This window comes from Chiloscyllium plagiosum, chromosome 31, assembly GCF_004010195.1.
Source record: "Chiloscyllium plagiosum isolate BGI_BamShark_2017 chromosome 31, ASM401019v2, whole genome shotgun sequence".
In the NCBI taxonomy this organism is placed as follows: Eukaryota; Metazoa; Chordata; class Chondrichthyes; order Orectolobiformes; family Hemiscylliidae; genus Chiloscyllium; species Chiloscyllium plagiosum.
In genome coordinates, this window is record NC_057740.1 from 40,813,139 (window position 1) to 40,834,668 (window position 21,530).

The 21,530-nt window shown below is 39.6% G+C and overlaps 1 protein-coding gene across 3 annotated transcripts in view; it reads left to right on the top strand.

Moving 5' to 3' along the window:
* LOC122565474 (hippocampus abundant transcript 1 protein-like) overlaps positions 1 to 21,530 on the top strand; it is a 63,734-nt gene that overhangs the window by 18,166 nt on the left and 24,038 nt on the right. For 2 of the 3 annotated variants that reach the window (XM_043721480.1, XM_043721482.1), the window contains exons 2-6: positions 13,532 to 13,627; positions 14,961 to 15,023; positions 16,225 to 16,352; positions 17,375 to 17,489; positions 20,418 to 20,636. In XM_043721480.1, the coding sequence (XP_043577415.1) occupies positions 13,532 to 13,627; positions 14,961 to 15,023; positions 16,225 to 16,352; positions 17,375 to 17,489; positions 20,418 to 20,636 (621 nt within the window). Of the gene's footprint in view, positions 1 to 8,770; positions 8,790 to 13,531; positions 13,628 to 14,960; positions 15,024 to 16,224; positions 16,353 to 17,374; positions 17,490 to 20,417; positions 20,637 to 21,530 lie in introns of those variants that run through there. The other variant, XM_043721481.1, reaches the window with a different exon arrangement.

Below are 21,530 nucleotides of genomic sequence, written 5' to 3' on the forward strand. Positions count from 1 at the left end.
TTTTTCATTTAGTTATAGTAACTTTTGGATATTTCTAGAAATTTTAAACCCTGCATTGGTAATCGTAGTGGCATCTGTGGCTTTTGCAGTGTTGACCATGGAGTCATTGATGGTAAACAGCTTAAAGTAACAATCATCCAGGAGTGAAATGTCTCCCAGCCACCCATGGGTAATTATATATTTGGTGACTAAGTCTGTTCCCTGTTTACTGTCTGCAAATACGTCAGTCTTCAGTGGAATGAACGTTATAATGAATAGCATATTTTTTTCTTTTGGGCATGATTTTTAAAAAATACTTTCTCCTTTTCGTGAGCTTGAGTGGAATGCTGGTTGTATTCAGCTAGCTTTGAATTAACTAAAATTTGCATTAACTATATTTTGGATATGTCACTCAGTGTCATACTACACACAGGATTGTTTTGTACTGAGTCAAGCTGGTATGAATTACCAAAGAGGTCAAAACACTGCCCACAGAAATTAGAGCTTTTGTATAAAACTATCTTTCAGGAGTAACAGAGTCTGAAGCTGCGTTGACGTTAGTTATTAGCAGGAAAGTGTTAGGGTGGTTTAAAGGTAAATCAGCCTGAATATGTTTTTAATTGACTTATGTTTTCTGGGCTCATGGTTCTGTCTGATCTTCCCAATTATTAATTGGGACATGGGGGCAGTTTTGTATTATTACTGAGGTGTTTCGTCAGAAGGATTAAAACTCTCAAATGTACCAGGTAAAATTAAAAACTGTTCAGCCTTCTGGCTTAACAAGCTATACCCATTTTGCAAATGTTAGTTTTTTTTAAAATTCCTTGTTGAACATATAAACTGATATATGTAGACTGAGATTTCACTGAAGTGGAACAGTACAAAATTTCACATGCCTACTTTGCAGCTGTGTAAAATTAAATAATGGATTCAATTTCCCTACACTTGCATTGTTACTGAAAGAATATTCCCCTCTTTACCATAATAGAGTTGAAGTACTAGTTGCTCTGGGTCTGTTACCAGCAATCAGAGCATTTTTAGGTGATTATTGATAAGAAGGTCACCAACACCATCGACTTGCTAAACTTGAAAATTCATGAACATGAGCTCATTCAAAACACTGCTGTACATATGCTAAGTCTTGGAAATCCTAGTCAGGCCTCATGCCTCTTGATCTGTGTTGCCTCACTGTCCAGCGATACTTCGATTTAAAAATTCTCACCTTTTTGTGTTCATATTCCCCCTATTGTTTTGATTTTTCTGTCTCTTTAACCATCTGAAGTCTGGCAATCCTCTGAAATCTTGTCTCTCAGAATAGTAGGCTGTTCACAGTGCAGAAGGAGGCTGCTTGGGCCTATAGTGTCCATGTTGGCTACCAAGTAGAGCTCAGATCCCATGCCTTTTCCTGAAAAGCCCTGGAAGTTTTCTGAAAGCATATCTATCCAGTCCCCTTTTTTTTTGAAAACTATGAAGGAACTTGCCTTCTCTGTATTTCCGATCTTAACCACTTGCTGCATACAAAAGGTTTCCTCAGTCTTTGTTGATTTTCTTGTCAATTGATTAAAATTTGGTTCCATTGTTTCTTAAACTTTCCCTGACAGGAGCAGTTTCTCCTGCTCTATTTTATCTGGACGGCTATGATCCCCAATCAACCTTCTGTTCTATAATGCGAATGGGGAGCAAAGGGGATTCTTCATCCTGCATCAGTCTGTCCAGCCCTGTCAGAATGTTATATATTTCATTGAGATTCCCCACATTCCTCTCAACTCAAGTGAATACAAACCAAGTGAACCCAATTTTCTTTCATAAATGACAGAATTAGCTGGTGAACGTTGGCTAATTCCCTCGATGGCAAAAATATCTTGGCTATGAAGCCAAAACTGCATGTACTACACCAGGTATTGGTTTTATCAAGGCCTTGTACAGCTACAACAATACATTTGTGCTGCTATACTCATCCTCTTGCAATGAAGGGCAACATATCATTTGCTGTCTTAACCGTTTGCTATATCTGCATGCTTGCAGTGACTGGTGTGCAATTTAACTCAGTACATTTTTTCCATCAACATTTCCCAAACTATGAACATTTAAATAATATGCCTTTGTTTTTCCTGCCAAAATGAATAGCTTCAGACTTAACCACCTTATACTGCATTTGCCATATTTTTGCTCACCCACTTTCAACTTGTTCAAAACACCTTGAAACCTCTTTGTTGTCACCACTCTGAATTCCACATAGTTTTGTTGTCAGCAAACTTGGAAATAATACTTTAGGATTCCTTCATCCAAATCATTCATCTATGTTGTGAACAGCTGGGGCTCAAGCACTTATCTGTGGTACTGTCTTCTCCAAAAGACCGACCACTGCTTATTGTTTTGTGTCTGCTAATCAATTCTCGATGCATGCCATGTTATGACCCTCAATCCTACATTCTTTAATTTTGTACATGACCTTGTCATGTAGGACTTCATCAACAGCTATCTGAAAATCTAAGTAAACTTTCTCCCTTACTAGTTAGCCATAAAAAAAAACTCCAGTAGGCTTTCAAGTATGATTTCCAGTTCATAAATTCACATTGAATTTGTCTAATTGTATTGATATTTTCTAAATTTCCTGTATTGCGTGTTTTATCGTGGACCCTAGTTTTTTTCACCTGCTGCTGATATTAAGTGAACTAGTCTGCAAACTAATTTTTTTACACTCCTTTTTGAAATATATAAATGTATTTGCCACCTTCCAATCTGCCAGGAGGGTTCTGGAATCTACAGAATTTTGAATGATAACCAATGCATTTGCAATTGCTGTGTCTTCCACCTTTAGGGTGTAACCTAGAGTGGAGGTTGCCAGGATCTTGATTTATCAGCTTTCAATCCCATTAATTTCGCTTAACTTTTTTTAAATTAGTACTAATTTTCTTTGATTCCTCCTTCCCAATACGCCTAGGCATTTCTGGGAAGTAACTTATTGATATCTGTGATGTATCTTGAATGTTCTCAATGGTTGAACTTCCACACTTCTCTGGGTTAGGGAATGATGTGCACTTGCTCCAGTAGGGTGTTTTAACCAGGTAGCAATGCTTGTGCTTTTTCCAGTAAATCAAGCTGGGCATGGTTATTGTGTTATTGAAGAACCCAGTAGATATTGTTGCGGCTAGCTACTCTGTATAAATGTTGTGACTTAGGAATACAAGTATCTGACATAACATTAAGCTATAAGATGACAACAGAGGAGCGTGTTTATAAATAGTGTTAAACTTCGTGATCTGATCTTTGCATAGGTTGTTTTTATTTTTTGTCCTTGTTGATTCTACTTTCATTATCACTTTACAATTTATGTGCCTTACCAAGACTTTAGGATTCCCTTTTATGTAAGCTACCATTGTCGACTTATGCTTTCACTTAGCCTCTGATTTCCTTTTTTCACACTTTCTTTTCAGCTTAGGTCTCTCTGGCAAACACCTTTTTTCTGTTTCATCTTGCTTTCTACAGAACTGAGTCCTGAAGGAGGGTTATACCCAAAAACGTTGACTTTTCCACCACTTGATGCTGCATGGCCTGCTGTGTTTCTCCAGCCTCTTGCTTGTCTACTTTGGATTCCAGCATCTTCAGTTTTTATTGTCTCATCTTGCTTTCTGGGTCTCTAAATATTGTGGCTCCAAGTGCCGGTCAAAGGCTGGGAACTCTGCAGCGAGTAATTAACCACCTGATTCTCTAAAGTCTGTCAACCATCTTCTAGGTACAGTCAGGTTCATGATGGAATATGGGTACTTAGCTCGATGAATGTTGTTGGAGCTGTATTCAAAACTCAACACTGTCCAGGACAAAGTAGTGTGCTGGACTGACGCATCTATCCATCCCCTTCAATGTTCACTCCCTTTTATGATTGATACATGGTTGCAGCAGTGTACTTCCTATACATGGTGCAGTGCAGCAATTCGACATCTATAGTTGCACCACCATGACTACTCCATCTCGAAGGACAAGAGGACCAGATGTATTGGAACACCGCTTGCAGTCTTCTGTCCTAGCCCCACACCATTCTGACTTGAAACCCCTGGTGATTCTTGACTGTTACTGGATCAAAGTTCTCTAAGTCTCCTCTTAACAGCACTGTGGGTGAACCTACATCCCATGACCTGCAGTGATTCAAGAAGGCTGCTCGCCACCACTTTTAAGGGTTACAGAACTAGGTGAGTAATTCGAGTTGAGGTACAAGTAAGTCATGATTTGACCGACAACAAGCTATGCTGGGTGAACAGACAGTACTGTCACTGAGCCTTTCTGTCTGTACATCTGATTAATTTGAAAATTAGAAGTGAATTGTCCTCTTGTGGCGTAGTATCAAATTGAACAAATTGGAAATATGACTACCAAATTGGGTTCTGAGCAGATATCGGTTGTCCTTTTTTCAAAGAAACATTGATATGTCCTCAGTGCACCAAATTTTATGGCATCTCCATTTTAATGAGTAGTGACTTTTGCTGTTCTTTTTAGTTTATTTTTTGTTCCAGAATTTTATTAAACCTGTTTATCTCTGGTTTCACCAAAACTGACTAAACATAATTCATGTAAAGTAAACAATAGATGCTGAAGAGATTTACCTCTGTGGCCTTTTTGGTTTGTTACTGATTGAGTATATTCTCGTCAAGCAATAAGCTAAATTTTAAACAAAAATTAACTGGATTTCTTTGAACTGAATGGAAGGTTCTGACTTTTTAAAAAAAAATGATGTCGTGTTCTTCAATCCAGTGCACCTTTGGTGCATGTGGGAATCCATTATAGTGCTTTTGTGAATCCCTGTTTTGACTTTTTTTACTCTTGTAAAGACTTATGTCAGCTGCTTGTTGTGATTTATAAATGTTTCATGTTTTGAAAGGACAGTAAACACTCTAGCATTACACTATACTACAGAAGTAAAAGATGTTAGACAGGATCAAGTGTAGATGTTTCACCACTAAACTGTCTTCTAAGTTTGGTGTTGCAGGAATGGCAAAGTCTCCACTCTGTCCCTAAAGCACCACTTTTGTGGTGATTGATTTGTGCAGTTTAATCCATTTCCCATTGAAATTGATTTGCTGCACAAAAATTGCATTCTGAAATTGCAGAATGTTAATCTAGGAAATGCTAACTTGAGCTTGCAATGTGTTCATTTTAAGATGGAGAGTTTTCAACTTAGGATCATGGTCTCAGGATAAGTAATGGGCCAGTTAGGACCAAGAGAAGAAAGTTTTTCACTCCAAGCATTGTGAATTTTTAAAAACTTCTACTTAGCTGTTGGTGATCATTCATGTCAGTAAATACAAGCAGATATTGGTTGAGTACTTGCAAGAAGGGCATTTCTATTAGCTTCCCTAATTAATTGCTATAACTTTTATGATGCTTGCATCAGGGGACCCAGATCCTCTACATATCAATCTTTCCATTTGGGTATTAGCTTTTTTTTAACGTCACGTTTTCCTTCAGGATACTGCATTTGCCGGACCTTTGCCCACGTTTTTGACCTCCTTTATATATTGCAACCAGTTTATTTAGTATTAATGGGATATAATTGTCAGTGACATTGCTGTCTTTTTAAAGCATCCCTTGTTGCTCTTCAGATTTGTTTTGTTTCTCCCCTCACTCACTCAATTTTGTAAATTAATCTGGTCTAATTATCTCGCTAACTTTTTTTTGTTTATTTCTCAATTAAACCTTCATAGTTGTTGTGGTCACTGTCAGTTTGCTCATCTGCATTTGTCACATCAGCACGATTTGAGTTCAGATGTTGTGAATGCATCTATTCATGCTTCTGTCACATAGGCTGGCAAACATACAGTGAGGAACAATTCCCGTATATGCGTTAGAAATTTCTCTTTGCAGTTCCATCTCTATCTGATTGATAGGAAGGCCTCATTTCCAATCTTAAAATCTTCAGAACTTTATCATTCCTATATTTTTGTTGCCTCTCCTATTTGTTACTTTTTCTCCCATTTAAATTCTCAAAATTCTTTCTTCACTGCTCACTAGTCTTGGTTATATTGTCTGAAGCCCAAATATTTTAGCACTTTCCAAGTTCACCTTTTTTCACAGGACATGAACATTCTTTCTCTTCAATCCTTTGCAGAACAACTTCTACCTTTCCCAGATCTGGTGCTAATGCTCAGTGAAGTGACATCCCTCTTCCTGATAGCACATCTTGAGTCAGGCACTAATTTTATCCAATTTTCTTTTCTAGCTAATGGCCAGGGATCTAATTCTGAAATTTTCAGCAATGCAGTCCTATCGCTTCTGAAACATGAGTTTTTGGTTCATTGTGGCCAGCAAAGACCTATCCAACTTAGTCCTACTTTCCACCTTTAAGTTACAGCCTGTAGGCTGCAATACTTCAAGTATGTATCCAAGTTTTTTTTTAAATAAGAGTTTGTGTCAGCCCGGACCCTGCTGTTATCAGCCCCAATGAAAAGATTGCTCCCCACTCACTTCTAATCCTCCTGTCAGTTTGAATCTGCGATCCCTGGTTATTGATCCTTCTGTTATGGAAATGAGGCCTTCCTATCAACCCAACCCAGGCCTAACATGATTTTATACATCACAATTAAATCCCGTAACAATCTCATCTGCCCTGCTGACACAAAGACCAGCAAAGACCGTTTTTCCTCAATGCTAAAAATTCTTTGTCGGTGTACTATTCGCAAGATTCCTCTGTACCATCTCTGATGCAATCATTTTCTTCCTGTAATATGATGACAGAACTGTATGAATACTGTAGCTGTGACCTAATTAATGTTTCATATCATTGTAGAAAAAGCACTGTGCTTCAGCCAAAAAAGGTGATGTTCTATAGGTTGTTTTTAGCCATCTGGTTTACTTGTCCTCCTTTGTGGTATCTGTGAACATTCACTCCAAAGCCACTTTGCTCCTCTATACTTTTCTCTAACTGAGAAGGAGTTCAATGCAATGAAGTTATGAAATATAAACAAAATACTGGAAATGCTCCGGTCAGGCATCAACTGCTGAGAGAGAGACACGCGTAGGGCTAACTTTTCAAAAGTTAGCTTTTTCTGTTGCTAAGATGCTGATTTAACTGGAATATTTCCAGAATCTGCACACTTAACCTCCAAGGTTGTGAAGTGAAGTCTAATGAGGAACCAGGATAATTGTCTATGGTTTCAGTTGTTACATGCAAATGTTTAGAGAAAGTATTTAGATAAGACTGAGGTGCTTAGAAAATTGAGATAGGATCCTAAATTATGTGTGCACAGGAACAGGCAGCCACTGGAGTTTGGGTGGTGACCGTTGGTCTTTGAGAGATGGAATCTGGATGCATGGAATTAAATAAGTATTAACATTTTTAGTTTGGTGCAGTATTCTGGTGCAATTTTGTACCATTTGTTGAAAGAGGGAGGTTTTTGGTTTTATTTTTCAATAACCTGTTTATGATACAACTGTTTTGCAGGGTTTGCTAGGCTCTGTTGTGTCGATCTGGTTGCATGTCTGAAATTGTTCCAGATATTGAAGTAGCTTTTGAATAGATTTAGTCTTTCAGTATCACTGCATCCAAGTTGAAAACTGACGAAGCTATTGCACTGAGGAAAACTCAAATCTTACCAAGTCTGCATGGGTTAATTTGCAATGAACTTAGTCCCGTGTGAATTATGTACAGCCACACTGATTCAAGCTAATGAACAGAGAATAACTTTGTTGTGATCAAGTCAGCTGCTAAGTGCGTGTGCCATTATAGCAGACATATTTGAATTCATTGTCTGCACCCTGTTTAGCAGCAAGAGATTGAATTTATTGTATTGACAAAGCTTTTTTGGCAAACGTTCTCAATAGTTTTTTTAATACTGTTCCCTACTGAAAATAAGCCTGAATCTACTTGGGTCACTACTTAGTCAAACAGCTAGTACTAACATGGAGTACACTTAACACTTGTGAATGGCATTGGGGAGTTCACTTTGTTTTAATGCAGCTATGGAATTTGTGGTTCACAGCAGGCTTGAGACACCAAAAATGAAGCAGTGTGACACTTTGAGGATGGAACCTCCGTCAACTCCATCTGTATAGAAACTATAGGTCATTTGGCCCTTTTTAGGCTGTTTGACTATTTAATGTGATCACTCCTGACCCGTAATATCATTGTCATGGTTCTGTCTACTCCCCATAACTCGTGGCTTTAAAATCTAAAACTTTACACATCCCTTGAATGTATTCGGAGACTTGGCTTCCACAGCCTTCTGTCTTCAAGAGTTCTGCAAATTCACTACAATTCATTACTCTTTTGATGAAGAAAAGTCTCACAGACCAAAGATGTGCAAGTTGGGTGAATTGGCCATACTAAATTACCCATTGTGTCCAGGGATGTGTATGCTAGATGGGTTATTCATGGGGAATGTAGGATAGGGTAGGGGTATGGGCCTGAATGGGATGCTCTTCGGAGGGTGAGTGTGGATGTGTTGGACTCGAATGGCCTTTCCTTACACAGGGGGTTCTATTCTTCTGCACTGAGTTAATCTGGTCCTTTTAAAACTATGCATTTCAGAAAGACCTCCTCTCATCCTTGTCGAGAATGTGGTGCTCGAAAAGCATAGCAAGTCAGGCAGCATCTGAGGAGCAGGAGAATCAACATTTTGAGCATAAGCCCTTCAGGAATTATGCCCAAAACGTCGATTCTCCTGCTCCTTGGATGCTGCCTGACCTGCTGTGCTTTTCCAGCACTACCCTCTCGATTCTGATCTCCAGCATCTGCAGTCCTCACGTTCTCCTAAATCACCTTGCAGCCTGTTCACTGCTTTCAGTCATGCCCAGTTTTGTATCATCGGTAAATTCAGGTATGTTGCATTTGGTTCCCTGGTCCAGATCGCTTATATAAATCATGAATATTTACACATTCCACTTGTCAGTGCTCGCGTCTTGGAAAATGATCTGTCCATTACCACTGTGGTTCCTGTCTGTCAACCAATTCTCAATCTTTAGCAATATTTTTCTTCCGTCCCATGTTTGCCACTAAACTCTTGAGGGAGTTTGAGATGCGCTCTGAAAATCCAAAACCACGTCTACTGGTTCTCCCTTCTCTGTTCTACTAGTTTTATCTTCAAAAACTCCAGTAAATTTATTCAGCATGATTTGCCTTTCATAAACCCATACTAACTTTGTTCAATCCCGTTTATGCTTTCCAAATGTTATCACCGTTTATAATAAACTCTACCATATTCCCCATTGATGATGATAGCTAATCTGTAATTCTGTTTTCTGTCCTTAACTTTTTAAAAGTGGGGCTAGATTTGCGCCTTTTAATCTATAGGAGCCACACTGCAGTTTGAAGAATTTGGCAGAAAGCCACCAATGCATTCAGTATTTCCTGGGGCCATTTCCTTTAGTATTCTGAGATATAAATGATCAGGCCCTGGTAATTTGAGTTGATACAAGGTATAACAATGGAATAAGTTGAAACTTTATTGCTGGAACAGCACAGCAGGTCAGGCAGCATCCAGGGAACAGGAGATTCGACGTTTCGGGCACAGGCCCTTCTTCAGGAATGAGCAGAGTGTCCAGCAGGAGAAGATAAAAGGTAGGGAGGAGGGACTTGGAGGAGGGGCGTTGGAAATGTGATAGGTGGAAAGAGGTCAAGATGAGGGTGATAGGTCGGAGTAGGATGGAGGCGGAGAGGACAAGAAGAAGACTGCAGGTCAGGAAGGCGGCCCGCCGCATCTGCTCCCAGGAGGACCAGTTCAAAATACGTACAACACAGATGGCCTCCTTCTTCAAGGACCGCAATTTCCCCCCCGACGTGGTCGACGGTGCCCCCCCCCGCATCTCCTCCACTTCCCGCTCCTCCGCCCTTGAGCCCCGCCCCTCCAACCGCCACCAGGACAGAACCCCACTGGTCCTCAAAGAAGTTCTGGGATTTACATACCAAAGAACAGAAACCAACACATCCCATCCTAAATTTATCTTAAATTGTTTAATGTATCATCACATCTCCATGACACTGTACTCATTTGGATATAAATGCTGTTTTATGACCTTATTCTCCACAACCACCTAATGAAGAAGCAGTGCCTTGAAAGCTAGTGTTTCCAAATAAACCTGTTGGACTATAACCTGGTGTTGTGTGATTTTTATCTTTGTCCACCACAGTCCACTACCAACATCTCCAAGTTAGGTCTTGCTGCATATCAAAGTTGAAACTTTATTGCTGGAACAGCACAGCAGGTCAGGCAGCATCCAGGGAACAGGAGATTCGATGTTTCGGGCACAGGCCCTTCTTCAGGAATGGCCAGAAGGGCCTGTGCCCGAAACGTCGAATCTCCTGTTCCCTGGATGCTGCCTGACCTGCTGTGCTGTTCCAGCAATAAAGTTTCAACTTTGATCTCCAGCATCTGCAGACCTCACTTTCTCCATAACGATGGAATAACACAAGTTTCAGTGTTGTTGAGCTGAAACTGGTTGTAAACATATAGTGATGATGTATTATTAATGTCCAATTGAATACAGCAAGAGTCCTTAGAAAAAGCACTTGATGCAAGCTCAATTTAAAGAGAAGCATGAAAAAGTTTACCATCTGTGAAAGGTGAGAAGTTAATTTAACTTGTAAGAAAAACAATAATCATTGTCTATGTTTTCGAAAGTTCAATAACAGGTGCTTAGAACAGACAGCTACTCAGCCCCTGAAACCTGTTCCCAGATTTGTTTCTTAACCTAACCCACCCCGTTTGTGCATTCATTCACAGGATGTGGATGCTGCTGACTGGATCAGCTTTATTGCCCTCCCCTAGTTGTCCTTAACAAGGTGCCTTCTCGATCAGTTGTATGAAAAATCTTTCCCTTGTGTGAGCTGTTTCACATATGAGATGTTTTTGTGTGAGTAGTGTTGTAATGCTGAGATTTGCAAAATGGGAACAACACAATACACAGTAAGTATCAGAAACAGAATGGAACATATTTTGGTATCCATCTGCCATAGGTAAACCTCCAATGCCAATAGGGAGTGAGTTGGAATGAATTCCTTACGACTTGTTCTTATGTAATAAAAATGTAATTTCTATTTTGAAACTTTGTAGATTTTCCAGTTTCTTCTGATTTTTCCTTTTGAGCTGAGAGTTCCAGATTTCCACTTCCCTTTCTGTGAAGGAGTTCTTCCTGGCATTGTCTCTGAATGGTGTGTGTTTATTTTTAACATTCTGTACACTTGTCCTTGAATCTCCTACCAGAGGAAATAGTTTCTCTCAATCACCTGAAGCAATTGCTTTGAAAATCTTAAACCCATCCGTTCCATCATCCTTAATCTGAAATACTCCATAACATGCAAGCCAGATTCTCCTCCAGATAATGCTGTTAGACTGATGATTCAGTCCAGCACAGATTCTATATACTACCAGGGGCCATCAGTGCTCAGGAAGCCATGAGTTGGTAAGGAGTAGTTATGTTCTGAAGGGACCAGAGAATTCTTTTATTAAGCTGTTCACCTTAGCACTTTTTTGTACTTCAAACAGATTCTGGTCATGCCAGAATGGAGTGCATGTATGCAAATGGCATCTAAAAATAAACAGTTTTATGAAAAACCTGTCTTAAGTATGAACCATTTTTGCATATGAGAGAGTATCGTTTAGGTGGTGTCAGAAATGTTGGTAAAATACAGTAAGCAACAAATACAATGGAAAAGCAGGGAGACACAAATAGCTTTTTGTAGGAGGAGATTGTGTCAAAAACCGAGAACTTCCTGAGGAAGTGGATGTGGGCACAGTTGCACCATTTAAGAGACCTGGATAAGTCCATGAATAGGAAAGACTTGGAGGAATATGGGCCAGGAGCGGGCAGGTGGGACTAGGTTAGTTTGGGGATTGTTGTTGGCATGGGCTCGTTGGACCAAAGGATCTGTTTCTGTGCTGTATGATTTTAAAAACTGTAACTGTACAGGTTTACAAGACAAAGGAGACATTCAACCCATTGTATCTATGCTTTTTTTTAGAATAATTCAAAAGTAATCTTGCTATCCTACCTTTATCTACTTGCTCTGCTTCAAATATTCCTTAAGGTCTCTTCCTTGACAACTCTGTTGCAAAGGACTGCTGAGAATGAAAGTGCTTTGCCAGAGTTGTACTGAAGAGTGGATGGAGGACATTGTTGACATTTTTAACTTGATAACCATTCATTACTGACTTGTAATTTGAAGAAATGGCCAGGCCATATTCATTCATAGTTTTAAAATAAACTCCATTAAATCTTTTTGGTTTCTATGTGTTGGTTTAACTAGCAAGTATCTTGAGGTGCTCCTTAACTTCAATGTCTCTTCCTAGAGAAATTTGCATTCCTACCATGGGCATTCCAAAATTTTAAATAATCCACTGTGATCAAATCAGTGTTTTGTTGAACTGTCCTAGTCTTCACCGTTGTATTGTTAATAAAATGCAGTTGCCTTTTTTAATTAATAAATTTACCTATATCCTCTTTGAGGGAAACACCTGGTGCCTGTCATCATCATCTCCACCTTTCACTGATTTTCTGTAGAGAGAATCCTGACTAGTTTCTCGTCCCATCTCAAATTGTCTCCCTGATTCTTCTTGCCTTACACCAAACATAACCCCTGAAATTCAGTTTCCAATTCACAAGGTCAAATTGTCTCTAAGCTGAGAACAAAACTGGGTGCACAACATGCAATCCTGGTCCAATCCAGACAGCTGCACTTTACCCAAAGTGTTAAATTCCTGTTTGTTAACCAGTTCATATCATATGGCTACACTTATGTCATGTGTCTGTATTCTTTGAACAAGCTCCTTGAGATACCCTCTCTAAAGCACTCTTCAAAAAAGACTTAAGCAGTACGAGCTTGTTTTTTGCAATTGCCTTTTCCTCAGATTCTCCTAGTTTAAAAGTGTAACCTGCTTGTGACTTGCAAATATTGCAAGTTTGCAAATATTGAATAACCCATACATTATGTTCTAATTTTCCCTTGAATGATGGATTCTAAGAGTTTGCTCACATCACAGTTGATATTGGACTTGGTGATCTGTCGTTCTCCCCTTCATCTTTGCCTTTAATAAGCATGATACTGCAACTATCGTCCAATTCATCAGTGCAATTTGTAGATTTACGGAAGATAGCAAACAGACTGAGCATAAACTTTCTGCCTTCTCTTTGATTTCTTTCAGCAACTTGCCTGCTCCTTGTTTTTATCAGAAGGTGACATCAGGACTATTTTATGTTTTCAGTAATTTAACCAGGTAATTCGCATCCAACCAGTTAGCTTGGTTGGTTAGAGTATGCCAATTGATGACTGTCTATAACATTCTTGTTTGCTCCACTTGTGATAGCATGGTATCACTGAGCCTTGATTAGCAAACCTAGGATAATGAGAACTTTACATGAAAGTGTTCAGATTCCTCAACCCCAGTATAAGGGCCTTTCATCAATGTCGTCATAAACCACCTCCTCCTCCTGCACTGGGTTTGGTGTTATAATCTATGTCACTGAGAGGCCCTTGATTCCAAGCAATTTATGAACAAAGCTGAGGTTCCAATCCATGAAAATTGTGGTGTTCCTTTGGATTGATTGGTTTCTCTTCTGTTTTCAGCCTCAAGGGATAGGTGAACCGAGTGTTTATCATGCCGTGATTGTCATCTTTTTAGAGTTCTTCGCTTGGGGATTGCTGACAACTCCTATGCTAACTGTGAGTACAACGCATGCACAGACTGATGTATTTAAAATGAGTGTTTGATACATACATCAATGTCTTGATGATATGGCATAATCCAGTGGTAATGTCACTGGAATAGTCATTAAGAGTTGAGGAAGATAAAATAATATTCTGGGAGCATGTGTTCAAGTGCCCCTGGGACAGCTGGTAGACTTTAAATTCAGCTAAGAGTTCCGGAATATAAATAAGTGGTATTTCAGTATGGCAACTGTGAAATTATAATAAATTATTATATCCATGTGTACCTTGTTAGGGAAGAAATCTCTCCCTACCTTTTCTAGCTGGCATACAACTCTGCTCAATAATGTTGTTGACTCTTAATTACTGTCTGAAATGCCCAATGAGTAATTTGGTTCAAGGGTAATTGGGGATGGAAACTAAATGTTGGCCTTGCCAATAACACTAAGACCTGCCCATTGGGCAAGTTGCATTGTTGGTTTCTCAGCTGAATTGGTTAACTCTTCACTTTCCTGGAGAAATCATGTCACTGATTGCTGTGACATAATGTGACTACTAACATGCACATAATGTGACTGATTGCTGTGACATAATGTGACTACTAACATGCACAAGTAGCCAGTTAGCGTTCTCTGACCAGATTCTCATAGGATGATCACTGACAGGCAATTGGTGCCACTGCCAATATGTGGCTGCATTGTCCCAGTGCATTTGCACATATTTGGATGTCAAGTATTTTAAATTCCTCAATGCAATGAGCCAGGCTCTTGTCTACTGGCAGAGCAATAATGCCTGTAACTCAACATACTTCCACTCCTGCTCACACTTCAGTGATCTCTGCTGGAAAGTGCATTGTGAATATTGTTCAGGACCAGGAGACAAGCTGTTGAGATAGACCTCTGGATTTTATTTTGGCAAACTACTTTCAAGTTATCACTTTGAAGGTTTTGAAGAAAGGTAGATACAGGAAAATTTTAGGGGAGGTGAGTGCTTGAGGTTTTAATTTAAAGTAGACATTTTGCCTTGATTTGTGCTGCACCCCCAGAATCAGTGTATTCAAATTGTAGGATAAAATCTCGATAATAGGAGCTGGTGTATTATTCTCTTCTGTTACGAGTGAATTACACAAGTGCTACTTCTGCTTCCAATAAGAGTGGTGTGCAATTAGTAGTAACACCAACGCAAGCTGATGGCATTAGTCAATCCACCAAGGATACTTTAATTTTATGGAATTTGGTTGCAAGACTTTGTATGTTGTTAGCTTGATATAAAAGTGGCTTAACAAAGAATTATCCTTCTGTACACCTGCATTATAAATTCATGGGATAACATGTAGTATTTCCCTTAGGTTTTGCATCAGACATTTCCTCAGCACACCTTTCTAATGAATGGACTTATTCATGGGGTGAAGGTAAGAAAATACAATTGCTGAATTTGTCCTGGGATTAAAATACGTTGCTTAAATGGTCAATTCTAAGCCTGCCTTGTTGCTGATTTGGAAACAACGGTAGCAGCAGTTTTTATTGGCTTATGTGGGAGATTCCAAGACTCTTGAAAGTAGCAAAGAGAATCTGGGAAATGAAAGATAAACCAAATTGTGCAATCTGCTGAGTTCTTTCACTATGTGGAAGAAAACGGGATTTTATTATTTGTCTGCTTTTTTTCAAGTTGTTTGTCTTGCATTCTGCCATTTCAGTGGTTTGTTTTAGCCTGTAAAAGTATAAATTACTACACTCCAGCTAGGTGGAGTAACCACTTGTAATGTGCTGAACGTATTTGATTTGATTTACATATGGAACAGTCGACCATTTCCAACTGCATCTCCCTGCCCCCCCCTCGTTATCATACAAGTCACCTGGCTATTTTGTATCAGTCGATTTGAGCGCGAGTAACATTTCGCTTTCTTAGTCTCCATGCTGTCATTCAATGCAATGCACTGCATTGTGAAGCCTCCTCCTGAGCCCCCTGGTCCCTTCACTCAACAACAGCCTATCATCAACATCATCTCAAGGAGCAGTGGTAATAAATGCTGACCTTGCAGCACCACCCATATCCTGACCAAGTTATAATAAGATATTTATTCAGTGAGGAAGTGGAGATATCAATGTGGTAGCTCAAAACTTTCAGTTAAACGCAGTGGTGACAACCTGCAAGAAGGATTTCCCACCAATGACCCTTTCAGAAAAAGCATATTGTTTACATAATGTTATTCAGGAAACTGCTTGAATACATGGACAAACTTAATGAAGTGAGGTGCAGTAACTGCCCTCAGGCACTTGTTAGTATTTATGTAATTACAAACATTTAAATTTCCCTGACATAGACTGGGAAAAGATTTACTGACTTATGACTCTTGGGACATGTACAGCAGGGCAGGCTAAAAGTGAAAGATGTGTCACTGCCTTGAATGGTGAAGGGTTTTCTGGTTTTGCTCTTTTCTTACCAGAAGGGCTAATGTGTGCTCCCTGCATGTTTAGTTTTTCAAATTGCAAATTTCCAGCGTTGATTTTGTTTTCTATTGGCAATTTAGAAAGACCTTCTCTGATAAAATTGTGGTATGTTAGATCAAGCCATGTTTTTGTTGCTTCTGATTAACTTGTTTTCATCTGCAGGGAATATTATCATTTCTCAGCGCTCCTCTGATTGGAGCGTTGTCAGATGTTTGGGGCAGGAAATCCTTTCTCCTGCTAACTGTGTTCTTCACCTGTGCCCCAATTCCTCTCATGAGAATAAGCCCCTGGTGAGTGTTTTGCTGTATTAAATATCTTAGAGTCAAAACAAGCTAGTATCTGAGACACTTAAGCATGTTTGTAAGCTGTAATGTGACAGTGAATTTAGTGATTAGGTTTCATTTGATAGAAAATAAAAATAAACAAGTTTTGCTTCTTCATATTTACTTATCCTACACTTTGAATTGTTGAGGATGAAAACTAAACTCATGCATCAAATTGTAGTGAGAAACATGCATATGCTTGAGATTTTACTGTCGCAAGTTTCTGACTTTGGCTGCCATCAGAACTTGAACTTTGGCTAGCCACTTAAGACAAGATCATTGTGGACAATAAGAGTTTAATTTACAAGGAAAACCAATAGTATTGGATTGCTTTAGAGAAGGCGTTGAGTCAATCTCATCAAAATTTTCAAAATTGTGAAGAGAATTGACAAATTGAATCAAGTAAAATTACTGTCTCATGACATACATTACATCAGTTGGATGACCTTTTGATTTTTTTTTGACTGAAATTCAGTGTCTACATTCTCCCTCTCTCACCTAGCACCTGAAGAAGGAGCGAGGCTCCAAAAGCTTGTGTTTTCAAATAAGCAGGTTGGACTATAAACTAGTGTCATGTGATTTTTCGACCTTGTCCAACCCAGTCCAACACTGGCAGATCCACATCATGACACAAGCATGAGTAGGAAGTAGTGGAAGGCTTTCTGGCTAGTTGGAGGGGCTTTACCTCCAAACACAACTCTGCCCCACCACTACTATGCTTGTCCCACCCCCCCAACCCAAAAAAAGGGCACATGTTCTCAGGAGGGCTCCATGGGCAGGGATTAGGAGTAATACCTGCCTCAGATTAGTTCTAATGCATTTTGAGTTTGTTATTCCACATATGGTGTTGTTTGCAACAGTAAATTTGCAGCCTATCTTTTTGATATGAACACCCTTCACTTCCAGCGAGCCAACTTTTCTTACTCTTTGGAACCTTGAATACAAAATATTTGAAAATTAGTTGTTTCTGTTTGTGTTTTGCCCTTCAGGTGGTATTTTGCAGTGATTTCTATGTCTGGAGTATTTGCAGTCACATTTTCAGTGATCTTCGCCTACGTAGCAGATATAACTCAGGAGCATGAGAGGAGCACAGCTTATGGACTCGTAAGTCTCAATGTAGCGAAAGAGAAAATCTCTTTGTCCTTTCTGGGGACTTTTCCAGAGTTTAAATCACTAAAGGTCCATGGCTGATTATTACTGGAGTTTCACTTGCACGCCATAAGCGAGTGTTCGAGGGCGGTCATTGTACCTGCTGCCATTGAGTCATGAGGTGTAGGTTCATGAACTCTTAGAAATCTGCAGTTTGAAAGAGTGCATTTGACATCTCATGGTTATGCTGTTTTGTTCTCGTTTGAACAAATATTGTGTTTCCTCCCATTATCTGCCATCCTGTAAGATCTTCATCCTCCACTAACTGCCAATTCTCTCCTTTAAAATTGTTTGTGGAATCAGCTTCCATCACTTTCAGGTAAGTCATTCCTAATTCCAACAGTGGCAATATTTATCAACACCTCCCATCCACTTTTTTTTTAATGCTAATAATTTTAATTGATGGCCCTCAAGCTCTTGATTGACTCACTGAATGGAATACTTTTTCTCCATCTATTGAAACCTTGTCTTTTGAAAATTTCATATGGGTTTTGAAACAGAGGAACAGGCCCAATGTGACTGCTCCGAGAACTGAAGTCCCATAACAGGCCTTGAGTTCATAATTGATGTCAACCATCCAAAGCAGTATTGCAGGAATATTTCAGTTTCTGATATGGTAACCTTCAGGTGAGATGGTAAGACTCAATTTCCTATCGCCAGCCCCCACCTTCTCCTGAGAAGGAGTTAATGATTCTATTACATTACGGAGCAGGAATCTCCCCAGTGTCCTGGCCAGCATTCATCCATCAACCAATGGATGCAAAATGATTACTGCTGTCTACTGCTTGGGAAACAGTTCACCTCGTCAACAGTGAAGAACATGAGACATTCAAAATGATCAAGCGTTGTATAAAATTAACTATTTGTTACTGATCTAATGAGATATGAAAGTCGTAAATGTTGATCTTCAGAGAACCTTGGGTGTAATTATGAGACTGCTAAAAGTTATCATTCAGGCACAGGAAGCAGACATGAATTGGAGTAAAAGATTAAGAAGTCTTGTTACAATAACATAGAGCTTTGAGGTAGCACCTGGAATACTGACCGTTTTTGGTCTCCATTTAAGAAAGGTCAGGTTTGCATTGTAGGTCGTGCAAAGAAGTTTATTGGATTGGTTTCTGGGATAGAGTCTGTTGATGAAAGACTGAGTAAATTGGGTTCTTGAGTTCATAAAAATAAGTTTGATCTCTGTGAAATGTGCAAGATTTTGAAGAAGCTTGACAGGATTGATACTGAGAGACATCAGTCATTGTGTGAAGCATTTGAGATGTTGGTACATAGTTCCTTGAAAGTGGCATCACCAGTACATAGGGTGATGAAGAAGGCATTTGGCACTCTTGCATTCATCGGACAGCGTATAAATTGGTATGTCATGTTGCAGTTGTACAAAGTGAGGCCACTTTTGGAGTACTGTGTACAATTCTGTAGCCCTGCTATAGAAAGGATGTTGTTAAACTGAAAGTGCTGAAAAGATTTCCAAGGATGTTATTACCAAGGCTGGAGGGTTTGAACTACAGGGATAGGCTGAAATATTTTTCCCTGGAGTGTAGGAGGCTGAGAGGTGACCTTTGGAGGTTTATAAAGTCATGAAAGGCACAGATAAGGCAAATAGCCATTGTCCGAGGGTATGGGAGTCCAAACTTAGAGGAGAGAGGGGAAAGGTTTAAAAAGGACCTGAGGGGCAATTTTTACATAGTTCATATATGGAGTGAACTGCCACAGGAAGTCATAGATGCAGGTACAGTTACAACATTTAAAAAGCATTTTGACAGGTGCATAAACAGGAAAGGTTATCGGGATATGGGCCAAACACCGGCAAATGGGATTATTAGTTTATTTTAGGAAATCTGGTCTGTATGGATGAGTTGAACCGAAGGGTCAGTTTCCATGCTGTATGACTCTGACTCTACACTGTGGGAAAGTAGCTTATTAATAGCTTAATAGTGTTCATATCCTAGCAAGTAGCACGGAAGCTTACACTTTCTCCCTTTTTTTGAGCAGCTAGTGACAATTCACTCTGTCCTTGCTTCCTCACTTTTTTTCCTTGCAGTATACTGAATCTTAGTTTCCTCTTCATTAATTGGGCAAACAACTTTCGATCTTGAGTCTCGGCTGATGCAGCTGCATTTAAGGTAGTGAAAGGTGTCCTGTGTGCACGCTCTTCCTCTCCACTTTGTAGAGAAAATGGCTTTCCCTCATTGCATGCTTCCTCGTAGATAAGTAGCTTTGGGGTGGAGTTAATTGGATTTCTGTTGTACTTTGTTGTTCCTTTCTCTGGTTTCCTATTGATGTTAGTTTTGTTTGTGCCGAAATGTTGAATATGTCGAGAAATGAAATAGTATACCTGTGTCGAGCCAATGGTGTTTTTATTTGGAAAGAATAAGGCAGCTACTGAACATTGGAAAAAATGCATCTGAAATGTTAAATCAACATTGACATATGTCAGCTTCTCAGTAAGGCAATTCTGCAGAATGGGTGGCACTACATAATTTTATTACACACTGATCTTTTGCTCTTGGCTCCCAGTTCAAACTACTGCTGGGCTGATGAGAACTTTTATCCCCCATTTCCCCCTTCTGGTGGTAAAAGGTCAAATTGATAATTGTGAATAGACTAGTGCAGTCAGGAGTGCTTCTCGACAAATGTGATTGGGGCATGTTTCTTGAGCAATAGAAATGGAACTTTATTTTGTACTATGCCTAGCAGTGTTTGGACAGTGCAGAGGCAGTTTTATGGAGTATCTGGCCTGTATTTGACCTCAACACAATTTGAAATTGGTGCTGATGCGTTATGGAAAGTATGCTGAAACTTTACTGCAAAAAGTCAACTTAAAGAAAATCTCCTCTAATGGAAAGTAATTTATTTTCTGTCCTCTCAATCAAGGTGTCTGCAACGTTTGCTGCTAGTCTTGTGACCAGTCCAGCCATTGGAGCATACTTGGCCAGGGCATATGGAGACAACCTTGTGGTAGTTCTGGCCACTGCCATTGCCTTGCTGGATATCTGTTTCATACTAGTGGCTGTGCCAGAGTCTTTACCAGAGAAGATGAGGCCTGCTTCCTGGGGTGCACCAATTTCATGGGAACAAGCAGACCCTTTTGCAGTAAGGAACTGAATCAATTCAGCAAACTGTCTTCCTATATTGTCGTCTTTATGCTACTTTTTTTGTTTATAAATATATTTATTAGCAAATTTTTTTAACTTTACAAACATATAAACTTATTGAAAATTACAATCAATAACAAATATCAGTATCTTTATACTACTTTTAATAGACTACTTAAATTATAGTTCCAGACTTGCATTGTTGGCATTCTGTCCCATACTGAATTGTGCTGATCTGTTCTACTGCTAGCTGTCTGCCTTCATTGCATTGATTCATAACATCCACGCATTCATTCATTGTGGTGCTGTAACCCCCTCTGGTACTACATGAACGTAGAATTTTTTTTCCTGAACTCTTCCAACCTGTCATGTCTTTAACCACCTTCAAAGACCTTGGTTTTACTCTTAAACATGTTTTCAGGAATTAGAACACAATCAGCCAGTTTCAGTAAAATACTTAGAGAAATTTTGGTCTCTAAGGTTGTCAACAAAATGATAACTATTCTCTACTGCTTGGTTTTATAACTTGGCACAAATGAGGAAGGCTGTGGTTATTAAAGATCAGGCATCTTGGCTCTAAGGCATTTCTGCAGAGATTCCTCAGGGTAGTGTCCTAGAGGAGAAAGTGAGGTCTGCAGATGCTGGAGATCAGAGCTGGAAATGTGTTGCTGGAAAAGCGCAGCAGGTCAGGCAGCATCCAGGGAACAGGAGAATCGACGTTTCGGGCATAAGCCCGTCTTCAGGAATGAGGAAAGTTTGTCCAGCAGGTTAAGATAAAAGGTAGGGAGGAGGGACTTGGGGGAGGGGCGTCGGAAATGTGATAGGTGGAAAGAGGTCAAGGTGAGGATGATAGGTCAGACTGGGGTGGGGGCGGAGAGGTCGGGAAGAAGAT